We start from the raw sequence: 12438 nt of genomic DNA, 5'->3' as shown, positions 1-12438 counted from the left end.
TTAGAGTGGAAATTATTTTTAATATGAACAAATTACTTTAAAGTTACATGGCAAAAAATATTGTTTTTTTATTGAGGGTTTGGTTAATAACAGATCTACAGACAAAGTTGAAGAGTCACACTTTATTTACAAAAATACTGAGAACCAAACAGTCCAGGGCGAGAAAGCAAGAGGGATAATTCCTACAACAGCAGTTAATGGCTCCGTGCTGTAGACTGAGGCACGTCTTGGATGAATCAGCAAACAGTAAAACTTAGTTGTCTGAGCCATGACTTTAGCGTAAGTGTGTGTTGTTGTTGCTGCATGAGGCCTGTGTCCGGTAGTACAGTGGCAGTCTGGGCTCCAAGCAGCAGCACGGGACCGCTTACTTTCTGCGGACGGTTTTACCCTTCTTAGAGCTGTAATACATCAGAAAGAGAGAGAAACAGAGTAAGACACCCAATGAAGAGACTATCGATGCCCATTTTTATCTACAAATAAAGACTTATGTTGACTTTAGTTTACTAAATTCACTTGAATCTAAATGACTTTACATCAAAGTAAGTCATGCTGTTCCATTGTTAATATGACATTGGTCTAACTGACAATCATCAACCACATCACATACAATTACATCAGACCAGTCAAAACAAATCATGGAGTTTTCATGCGTATCCTTTATGACACACCATGCAGCTGCTGTGTGAGAACATTGATCTTTTGTGTAGGCTTTCTCATCTACTTGTTTTATTATTTTTCTAGCATCATTTTGTTTTACCAAAGAGGGGGGAAATATTTTGAATTAATAAAAGTAGACTATGAGAGATTGGGAATAGTTAGGTTAACTGTCTGTGAGCTGTGTATGTGTTAGTATTGACTCCTCAACTTCCAAGGATAGAGAGATTAGCAGATGAGGACATGTTGGAGACAATTGGCTATAGTTAGCGAGTTTCTGTCTTCTTTCAGTGGGAATGAACTCTAGACAGAATAACTTACCTGTGGAAACACACCATTTCTAAAGACTTGATTAGTGAACTGGCTTTTAGGACGTACATTTTCTGTAACTCAATGATTGAGCATCAGTCAGGTGTCCTATTCTATAGACAGCAACTTTATATCGCTCTGCAACTCTCTTAAAATGACATGGTGGTGTCAGTATACCGGGTGTATTATCCTGTCTATAGCAGAGAATGTTCTCTTCAACCTGAATGAGTGAGATATAATCAATACTCAATAATATTTCATGTTGTGTCTTCCATGGTGTCTTTTGTTGTGTCCTCGATCCATCATTGAACCTTTTGCATTGTTTCCATCACCTCCTGTGTGAATGTGCAACTTTTTCACAAAAGTTTCAGACCATGCACCACAGTGGGCCAGGAGAGCCCCCTGAGCTGTGACAACTGTCCAGCTCTACTTACAATTTACTCAGCTCCTCCACTCTCTTACGCAGGGTTGTGACCTGGAGGAGACATCAAAGCAGAGCTGTGTTCATATCTGAGAGGCCGTAACTAAGGCCACCAGGCGGATGGACAGACTCAGAGGCCCAATGTCATCCCTGATTTTACTCAGGTAAGACTTGGCATTTTACAGTGTGTCTTACAATTATAATATATAACAGGGTGTCTTACATTAGCAATGTCTGTAAATACCTACACTCTTAGAAAAAAGGCTTGCAATGGAGACAGCCAAATAATGTTTTTAGGTTCTAGATAGCATATTTGTTTCTAAGAGTGTCAGGAAAAATGGGTCATATTTTGACTGAGCTAGACCTTTTATGAGGTCATGGCTGATACCAGTACCACCCATTCTGCCACAGTGTAATGTGTCATGTCCAGACATATCTGCTCTAAAAACAGAGCCCGTCATATTACCAACTCAGCTCTTGAGTAGACTTAACATAAACAGCCCATAATTCTTTCAGATGTGCATTGTCCTGTATGTGGTATCACTGGGATAGTGTACAGTATATTTCTATTTTCTTTAACCAGGACATCGGATACATACCTCATACTTCTGCCTCTTCAGCCTCTCCATGTTATCAAACTTCTCAGACTCCAGCGTCTTCATCCATTCATGCAGCTCCTTTGCCTTCTCCCTAGAGCAGAGCATGCAGAATGACTTGATGAGTTAATGTACAAATTCTCTGAGGAGTCCATATTCATACCTGTGGTTGAATACTTCATTCTGATTGGCTGAAAGGTGTTCTTAGAGTGTGCATTCATTTCAGATAACGGGACAGTTGCAAAAATGTTGTACAGCTTGGCTATACCCGCTGTAGGCCCATTTAGCCTTGCAAAAACAACACACTACACACAAAGTATTGTACATAAAGTAAAGCCCAAGTCTGTTACTCGTACTGGGAATTTTCCAGTCTCTTACTTCAGTTTTTCTTCATTCAGATGGTCGATGTTCAGGACCTTGCGTCTGCCTGCCAGGATCTTCTTCTTCTTCTCTCTCTCAGTTTCCTTCTTCCCACCTCTCTTTGAGTCAGCCTGTTACAAATGAATGGCTGCGGTTACAAGATCGGTCCGACATGTACACAAATTATTTTTTGTGAAATATATGTTATATACTGGTGAAATTATCTTTTATAAATTCATCATGTATGGTCCTGTGAAGACCGGTTGGTCACTGGTCACCTTCTGCAGATGGCTGCTGTAGTTGGAGCCCATGCTGGACAGGGCAGACTTCTTCTTCGCATCCTCATCAGCCTTCTTCTTGGCATCTGCCTCCTCCCTCTTCAGCCTCTCCTCCTGTTTTAGAGATCACAGCACAACGTCAGACATGTCCTATATTGACAGAACGCTGATAGTTGAGGACAACCCAGAGGGGTAAGTAGTGGTACTGGTGGAGGACACAAACCTCACGTCTGGCTGCACGCTCCTTCTCCTTCTCGCTACGGATCCTGTTCTGCTCGGCCCTCTCAGCCCTACGCTTCTCCTGCAGACACACACACACACACGGTTGGTTGTTATACCTTTGGCCACCAGTGGGCACTGCAACGTCTTATCGTTTTGTCATGGTTTTATTGACTAGGAACTAAATGTAAGCAAACAGGGATGGACTACCTGAACTTGTCCAAAAATAAAAACTTGTTTTAATTTACGACCTTGTTTATATTTTCAAATACGACCTATGTGTATGCAGAGTCATGTAAATTACTAATTCTCACTCACAATTCTTTCTTTGAGGGCGATGAGCTCCTCCTCCTCCTTCTTTCTATGCTCAAAGTGCGCATCGATCAGGGCCTGCAGCTCAACAAAATCCTTGTTCTGACGTTTCTTCTGAATGTCCTGTAAGGTTGGAAAATAGATCCACTTGTTAAGCACATGAAGAGTTCAAATTTGCAATATATAACTTTCTGGGGCGACATGACCAAATCACGTAGAAAAATGTGTTGTAGATCTGTCATTCTCATTGAAAGCAAGTCTAAGAAGCAATGGATCTGTTCTGTGTGTGCTATTTCTATGCTTCCCGTTCTTAAGTTTCGTTTTTTACTTTCGGTTTTGTACACCAGCTTTAAACAGCTGAAAATACAGTATTTTTGGTATGGAAAATATATTTCACAGCAGTTTAGATGGTACAATGATTCTCTACACTATACTTAGTTGTTTTTTCACATGAACTGAAATTAGGTGAACTATTAGAATTTTAGTGGTGGAGCGATTTCTGCATAGTGCATCTTTAATTCCAAAATGCTATATATCCATTTTCAGAAATGTTGATAAATCAGCTTTTATTGTTTAAAGACATTTTGAAAGAGATTGGTGTTTTTTCACTATCTAATCTTGGCATGGGGTTGTTCAATTACAGACATGTATTTGTTTCAAATCTATCACTTGATGAATTCATTTCAAAGACAAATAATCATGTTTTTTTTGTCAAATGCTATATATGCGCCTCAATGTCAGAGAAATGAGTACTACTGCTAGGTTTTACTCAGTCAAATGTAACAAATAACTACATTTTGTATAAAATGTACAAATTATACTATTTCCACATCAATATATATATTTTTTAAGATAATAATTCAATACAGAACTGTATGTAAAACATTTACATTTGACATTTTAGTCATTTTGCAGATTCTCTTATCCAGAGTGACTAAAGATAGCTATGTGAGACAACCACATATCACAGTCAAATATGTAGGATACCAACATTTCAATCCAGCTAAACAATGCATATAGCGATTTGCATAAAACCCCATTTTCATCCACATCTAAATCTGAGAACAGTAATATTTTACATACACATGAAAGTATCCATAAGCAAACATTTGTTATGAGAAAAAAAACCCACAAATGTGAAAAATTGGTGGATATAGCGTTTTGGAAATAAAATGTCATCATCTCTGACATTGGCCCTGGTATTTTTCCAGCCAGCTGTCTCCAGATAGTCATGATGTATGAAGGACTATAGTTACTTACATCAAAGTCAACTTTCTCGCCATCGGGAATCTTTGGTGCCCTGAGAAGTGTCAATATAAAATAACAGTGAATCTATGGAAAATTTAAAGCATAAAAATAAATAACGTTTATTTTTACGCATGTAACCAAAGTGTAATAATGTGATTTATTAAAAAGGTTATATAATGTAATAATGTTAGGGGTAATGCAACATTGTAATTTCAAAGTATGTATATATGTTATGTGTTATGTTATGTGTTATGTTATGTGTTATGTTATGTTTTATGTTATGTGTTTTGTTATGTTTTATGTTATGTGTTTGTTATGTTTTATGTTATGTGTTTTGTTATGTTTTATGTTATGTGTTATGTTATGTTTTATGTTATGTGTTTTGTTATGTTTTATGTTATGTGTTATGTTATGTTTTATGTTATGTGTTATGTTATGTGTTATGTTATGTGTTATGTTATGTGTTATGTTATGTTTTATGTTATGTTTTATGTTATGTTTTATGTTATGTGTTATGTTATGTGTTATGTTATGTTTTATGTTATGTTTTATGTTATGTGTTATGTTATGTGTTATGTTTTATGTTATGTTTTATGTTATGTTTTATGTTATGTTTTATGTTATGTTTTATGTTATGTGTTATGTTATGTTTTATGTTATGTTTTATGTTTTATGTTATGTTGTTTCTTCTTTGTATTCGAATGAATGCACATATTTATAATTTGATATGATGTTGACCTAAAACAAGGACAATGAAATAATAAGAAGAATAAGAAGAAGATATATCTGAATAAATACATTTCTGGTGGGCTAGGCCTATGTAAAATAAGACAGCTGAACGTTTTGACTATCACAGTTAAGAATATAGTATTTGTTAAGGAGAGATTGAAATGGAATTGGGAATAGGAATGCAGTCTTTCTATGCAGTAATATGTTTCTAGATATAAATGTGTACAATGAAATGAGAGGTTACATGAAAAGATAACTTACTTGAACTGTGGCCTGTGGGCTGTATATTAAGAAATGAAGAGGACAAGTACATATTATTGGGTTAGAAATGCACACATCAGCAAATACAGCAGATGAGTAATTCTCAGGCAAAAAAAGATTCAGGCATTACTTGGATGTTTTTACATTAAATGGAAAATAATGGGTCTGCAGGTAGATATGCCTGATTGTAGCCTGGCTTTTCTTTTGAGGTAGTCAATGTTCGTTAGTGATTTGAAAATCAAAAGAAAAATAACCACAAACTGACAGAAATCTAAATCTCACATATTTACTTAACATAAAAAAACGTTGCACACACAGTTGGTGAATATAAGCATGTTTTATATGTGCAATATTTAATTCTAAAGTGTGGTCTTGTTTCAGAATAAGGAAAGTCCACTTGTATATTTAATGACAATAATAAACTGAAAATATAACTCCTTACAGACAGGCAAAGTGTTTAACTTTAAAATAAAAATGGTTAAACAGTATAGTGTTGACGGCTTGTCCCACACACAATTTCCACAAGCAAGACAACACATATGTCATTTTTAGAAGATGGACTTTGAAGTTATCGACTTGTCATTTCTCTTGTTATGTGTTTGGTGCACACCATGCTAGTATCGAGTGGTTATAGCAAGGAGGGTTGAACAGTGGGGTCACTGCAGGGTTAAGCAAATGTTAGCATTTCGTATTCTTTCATCCTTTTTCTTAACCACCCCCCCCCCAAACTATACCATTTATAATGGATTTTTATTCCCTATCAGTTCTTAATTTTAATTTTGTTTAGAGTCGGCTAATTTGGCAGTGCTCCTTGATCTGACAGACAGGCGTGACAACAGACATTCCCCCAATATAGTGAGACCTCAAACCTGGGATATGGACAATATAAAGCCGGTCCTGTATACCGACCAGAGTGACACAGATAATTTATCTTTAATCAACGGACCTTCCTCTTCATTGACCTCTGTATGCAGAAAGCAATGAAAATAAAAGTGAATTAAACAGCAATAAGGGCTGACTAATCAGACTATAGGCTGCATACTGTAATATAGTCTACCTACGCTCAAGCATTTACGTTGTCTCTCTTTCATATTTGAAATATAAATTATACTTTGTCGGGCTAAGCACTATGAATTACTTTAGCCTAACACTTCAACAGTGTGTGGAACAAGAGTTATGGATTTGTAAATGTATCTCACACAATAGCACCTCAAAGTATCATTCAGTTAACAAGTAACTGTCACAACAAACACATGTGCATGTATAATAGAGATTATTCCTTTTCAGGGTAGAAGTAGAAGCACAGGGGTAAGTTTTCTCCTCTTAGAGAAATGGGCATAAACACTGATAATGACTTACATCAGGTATCAAAAGTTAGCCCAAGTTACATTTTGCACATCCAACCAATTGCCATATATTTAATTAATCAGCAATGGTGTGACTGCCTCTTTGAATGTATAACATGTATTATTACTTTAAAAAATATATATTTGTAAAGTTTGCACTAGAAACACAGCCCTGTCTGTCTGTCTGTCTGTCTGTCTGTCTGTCTGTCTGTCTGTCTGTCTGTCTGTCTGTCTGTCTGTCTGTCTGTCTGTCTGTCTGTCTGTCTGTCTGTCTGTCTGTCTGTCTGTCTGTCTGTCTGTCTGTCTGTCTGTCTGTCTGTAACAGGTGGAGTGCACTGCTGCATCTAAAAGGATAACAGAATACCACATGCTAACATACCTTCCTCTGCCTCTGGCGCTGGGGCTGCCTCTGCCTCTGGCTCTGGGGCCACTTCTACCTCTTCCTCTATCACTTCGTCTTCAACTACCTCTTCAACTAACTCTTCAACTACTTCTTCAACTACCTTTTCAACTACCTCTTCAACTACGGCCTCTGCTACGGCTACACAACATGCCTTGAGTAACCAGGGAGAGGAAGGGGAGTGGATATGTTAATGAATGGAAGCATGAGAAAGAGGGTGTGTTCTTTAGAGAAAGAGGAAAGTAGTTCATGTTCGTGAACACCTAGTGGCGCTGCATGAGGCATAGACAAAAGCAAGTAGGAGAAAGAGTTAAGTTGTCAATGACTAGATTTGCAGAGGCAATACTAGACATATTATCTTATCCCTCTTCTTAGGGTGGCAGGTAGCATAGCATTGGGCCAGTAACCAAAAGGTTGCTGGTTCGAATACCCGAGCCAACAAGGTGAAAAATCTCCCGATGTGCCCTTGAGCAAGGCACTTAACACAAATTTTCTCCAGTGGCTCCATACTACTATGACTGACCCTGTAAAACAACACATTTCACTGCACCCATCCGGTGTATGTGACAATAAAAACATAATCTTATGAACAGGGACCTGATGAATTGAGGCGTTTGAATGAGGAGGTAGCATTAGTCTGATGAAGTGAGGTAGCATTAGTCTGATGAAGTTAGGTAGCATTAGTCTGATGAAGTGAGGTAGCATTGGTCGGATGAAGTGAGATGTTTGAATGAGGAGGTAGCATTAGTCTGATGAAGTGAGGTAGCATTAGTCTGATGAAGTGAGGTAGCATTGGTCTGATGAAGTGAGGAGTTTGAATGAGGAGGTAGCATTAGTCTGATGAAGTGAGGTAGCATTAGTCTGATGAAGTGAGGTAGCATTATTCTGACAAAGTGAGGTAGCATTATTCTGACGAAGTGAGGTAGCATTAGTCTGACGAAGTGAGGTAGCATTATTCTGACGAAGTGAGGTAGCATTAGCGTTATCCAACATGCTACGAGCTACATGAATATCCAATGAGTTGAACGCACATTCTCAAACACACTGAAGATCAAGAGTGAAACAATGACAAATTAGTATAGATGACATGACCGTCTTCGTAGTCTGAGCGTCATTGTTTTTTTACCTTCTCCCTCGCCTCCTTGGAGAGTTTTGTTTTTTTTCGGAGAAAGAAAGCAGTAAAACAATAGTGTTACCAAAAGAACCCGGCTGTACCCAATATATCAGTTTATAATATTTAGTATATATAATATACTGTAAATATGGGTACAGTAGGGATCCGTTGTATGCGTACACAATACAGTCCTCCATAGCTAATCAAATGGTATCAAGTTCACAGGCTTTTGAGCAGACAAAACATTTCATGGCCTGGTATAATAGGCTTGATTCATCTACCTCCATAATGAGGAGACACATTATGTATTTGTATTCAGACAGAATATGGACAGACTAGGAGGACAGTATTACTGGGAAAGGTCTACAGAGCTGCAGGGACCTGTTGCTAACAGACTAATAATATATGTATGTGGTCTGACATTTAGAAAATAATTTAAAGGTATTCTTTAATTCAATCTCATTTTTGTTGTATAGGATTCATTTACCGCACGGTCTGTTATCAACATTGGCTTCTGAAACCATCCTGAAACTGGAAGTTCAGCTTTACAGATTGAAAAGATCCCTAAATCACGGCTTTCTCCACATTCACAGTATCATAAACAAAGTCAATATATGCTGTTGTGCTGTAGAGGGCAGTATTGAACACAACTTGAACTCCAAGGAGGGAATCCAAGTTTGTCCATTGCATTGAACTATTCTGCATAGAAGACTGAAATCAGTTAGGCATTGTTTCAAAAAAATACAGAACGATTCAGCATACGATTGAACAATTACTGATATAAAATGACTATGATAATGACAAGAGACAATATTGATACGTAGCAATAATAAAGTCATAATGTTACTTACCTTCGCTGTGAAAGGATAGAAGAAGATATTGCACGTTTATTCAGGGAGTCAAAACAACATGATGCATGGGAAATCTGGATGAAGTAATCGTGAGGATGAAAACTAATGTTACCAATACTTACACTTCCTCTGTGTCAGACATGATGACAGTGGACTTTGCACCTGAGGTACAAGGGAAGGAAGAGAGACACTTTCACTAAGACGCCAAGGAGGCCACGCTCAAGTCACTAGCAGTATTCACAGCATGGGGTTATGGTCCCAGGCTCTAAAATGTATTCTCCCCTTACCAGAACCCAACCCTAATATAATAACATTTCACCAACATTTTTTAAGAAATTGTGTTACAGGAAAAAATGTGCAGGATTTATAAAGGCATGCTTTTGAATCACAACCTTTTGAGAACTGTTTAATAATTAGTGTTAGGAAATGGGATAAGACTGAAATTCAACACACTCACAATTCTGCTTCTCGGACAATAAATGAGACCCCCATACAGATATGTATGCCTCCTTCCTCCCCTCCCTCTCCCCTGGCCTTCAAGTTAACTTAATCTCTTGGTCAAATTCCATGCCTCAACATAGGTGCTAGGAAATGCCTATCTTTAGAAACATGATGCCCTAGCTCTTTATCAACATTTTAAAGGCATTCTGTCACTTTCTAGGCCAATTTTAGTAGGCCATTGGCTACCTCCCACTGGGCACACAATTTCAATTAAATTACATTGAACCAACATGGAATTGACGTTGAATTGACGTCTGTATACAGTGGGCTTTTGCTTCTGATTTTGTTTTTGTTTTGCAACTTATTGTTATCTTGTCAGACAATGTATCATAATCTGATGAAAAATCCCCAAAGTATGCATTTTGAATTGATTAGCATACATTACCAGGAAGTTTACATTGCATTAGCCTTTGCATTTGTAAACCGTCTTCCTATAACTGTTAATGCCGCCTTGGAGGCCTCCTCGCACATCATGACTATTCCCACAGACAGCTGCAAATGTCTCTGAGAAACATGTCCAGGATCCGATTTCCAAAGCACAGATCAGGTTCTTTGTCTAGGAATAGTATCAGTAATTCTAATTTAATTTCCTTATGCAGGCTACTCCCTCACATAGGCATTTCAGACACTTTTCTCTGATTCCATGGTGACATATTAACTTGTCATAGATGAAAAACAAAAATGGGGTAAAGCGGAATAATGAAAGGACATCAAACTGTTTGATAATGTAAAAGAAGGAAAGTCAAAGATTGTTTCTTGAAATCCCAATACTATTCTGATACCTAAACATTTCTGGCTTGATTTCACAAATCAGGCTATAGTTCAACGGGCACTGTAACGGTAGTAGTGTCTATGTGTTTATCCTAAGTATGGAAGGCTTAATGTACCACCATGTTATCCTAGTTCATGGTGATCCTGGATAACATAAACTATCAAATGTCACACCTTTCTCTCTATGACACTATCTCCAACACTGCTGCGACATACACTCAAGCAAACATATCTATTCACCAGATCTCTGTCCAGCTATCTGTTTACCGTCTCACAAAAGACCAGTATAGTGCTAGCAATACTATTCCCAAACCTAACATTGAGGTAGCTTTGAGCATATCTTTAGATTACCTCCTCTTAGCCTTACCTGTTACTTAAACGGTTGGATCAGCGCCACAACATAGCTACAAGTCTTAGAGGGCCATTTGTAAATCCCAGGTTTAACGACAGCCAGTTGGAGCCAGGCCTCACCCCAAACCCTTTGTAGCACCCAAGACCCTTTCACCGCTTAAGTCACTTTTACCTCTTAATCCATCAACAGCTACCAGCACATAGCAGATACTACAACAAGAACAACAACAACATACTTTCACACCTATTCTAGCATTTCATGACACAAAACATTGACACTTGTCTCAAGTCATTCTACATGTCCAGTGGCTTTCAAGAATGATGTTCTAAGAAAATCCCACCTATTCAATGTAGCCGACCGTAACTCCAAATGTCAAAGCAAAAAGAGACACCCACCCTCTACTGATCAAGTCAAGATAGAAGCTTTTATAGAAACCTGTATGTTCCCTTCACCTGTCCCTATCCCCCTGGGTGGGTCCTCCTCACCCTTGACCTCAACACGGAGCAGCTGACTGTTTTAAAGCCTGAGTGTTTTAACACAGTGGCAGTGGTTTTGCACGTGTCGATTTAGCTGTTCTTGAAAGGAGACAGCTAGGGGGGCCCTGAGATCTTAAAATTGCACTTGATCTTAATCTTTTTATCTCTCTCTCACTCTCTCCTTCTCTTGTTCTACTCACTCACTCACTCATTAACTCACTCACTCACTCACTCACTCTCTCTCTCTTCCTTCCAACCCCTCTCTCTCTCTCTGTCTCTCTCTCTCTCTTACCTCAGAAAAGCGTACAGAAGAAATGAGCTCCCTGGTGGCCGAGACTGGCTGTAAGGTTCTGCAGAATTACCACCCTGATTATGTCCTTCTGTTATAGTGACACTTGATCCACGGGAGGTCCCTATTGGCCAAGGAGCCGTAAGAGGCGAGGCCGCGGGATGTCTCGGCGTCTTAGACCCGGCACTCAATAAGGAGATGGATGGATTGTGGGGTAGGGAGGGAGGCCTTAAGTTGGGATAGGGAAAGCTAAAATACCCCTGTTGCTATATTTGCTGTCATGTTAGGCAAGCAAAAATAACTTAAAAGTTAAACAAGACAGGAACGTCAGTGAGGCAATCAGATGGTGGACTTGTTCCTTTTCCACAGGACAGGGAGCTTAGATAGATACATAAACATAATGTATGTCAATGGCCCGATCAAAGGAGGACAGGATCCGTGGACAGTCTGTGTAACTGTTACTGTACTCAACCCTTGACATTATTTGCTGAATCAACAATCAATGTCTTCAGCAGTTTTAAAATAGACTGACCTGTTGGTCTAATTGCACTTCATAAACATGATGGTAAGATATGTGTGGCTGTGTCCATTTCTTGTATTAGTGTGAATTAGATCCACACCAGGGCAAGAACTACCTGTCATGCTGAGAATGTGTCTAATTTGCTAGCTTCACCAGCACCTTATTGAATTGCAAAAATTGGTGCTTGATTGGACTGGTTTAGTACTTGCCTCGTTAAATAAATAAATAAATCAAATTAAAAAGTAGGTGGACCTTTTTTCTACTCTACCCAGCAGCTTTAATTGGCAAACAATGTGATCAGAATTGGTAAAGCTAAACTTCCTGTGCTTGTTGAGATGGCTCGGACTCTCCTGCAGGGGGCGCCACAAAAATACTTTTTCAGAGGAGCATCTGGTCGCGGTAGTGAGGGGTGGTGATATCTAAAGTGCTGT

The 12438-nt window shown here is 38.6% G+C and overlaps 1 protein-coding gene across 3 annotated transcripts; it reads right to left on the bottom strand.

The window, feature by feature from the left end:
- Window positions 1-107: 107 nt before the first annotated feature.
- On the bottom strand, window positions 108-11587 carry tnnt3a (troponin T type 3a (skeletal, fast)). Of its 3 annotated transcripts, none has more exons than XM_046352490.1 (13): window positions 11491-11572; window positions 9221-9260; window positions 9099-9103; window positions 8260-8274; window positions 5388-5406; window positions 4410-4449; window positions 3156-3272; window positions 2842-2919; window positions 2619-2732; window positions 2359-2471; window positions 1984-2074; window positions 1398-1438; window positions 108-398 (listed from the first exon to the last, which is right to left on the bottom strand). In XM_046352490.1, the coding sequence occupies exons 2-13, from the start codon at window positions 9238-9240 to the stop codon at window positions 365-367; spliced, it is 687 nt and encodes a 228-aa protein (XP_046208446.1). In that variant the 5' UTR covers window positions 9241-9260; window positions 11491-11572; the 3' UTR covers window positions 108-364. The 3 variants fall into 3 exon arrangements, with proteins under 3 accessions (XP_046208446.1, XP_046208447.1, XP_046208448.1); XM_046352491.1 differs by having other exon boundaries at window positions 8260-8271; window positions 11491-11554; XM_046352492.1 differs by lacking the exon at window positions 8260-8274 and having other exon boundaries at window positions 11491-11587.
- Window positions 11588-12438: the final 851 nt, after the last annotated feature.

Source organism: Oncorhynchus gorbuscha, linkage group LG06 (genome assembly GCF_021184085.1).
Source record: "Oncorhynchus gorbuscha isolate QuinsamMale2020 ecotype Even-year linkage group LG06, OgorEven_v1.0, whole genome shotgun sequence".
Classification (NCBI taxonomy): Eukaryota; Metazoa; Chordata; class Actinopteri; order Salmoniformes; family Salmonidae; genus Oncorhynchus; species Oncorhynchus gorbuscha.
Note: the sequence above shows the minus strand (reverse complement) of the source record. Positions and strands in the feature narration are given on the sequence as shown.

Coding starts and splice junctions, on each gene's coding strand:
- tnnt3a (XM_046352490.1), bottom strand. CDS start 9,240: ATGTCTGACACAGAGGAAGT. Junction 3,273..4,409: donor GCGAGAAAGTTGACTTTGAT/GTAAGTAACTAT, acceptor CCAACCTTACAG/GACATTCAGAAGAAACGTCA. Junction 2,920..3,155: donor TCGCCCTCAAAGAAAGAATT/GTGAGTGAGAAT, acceptor GTGTGTCTGCAG/GAGAAGCGTAGGGCTGAGAG.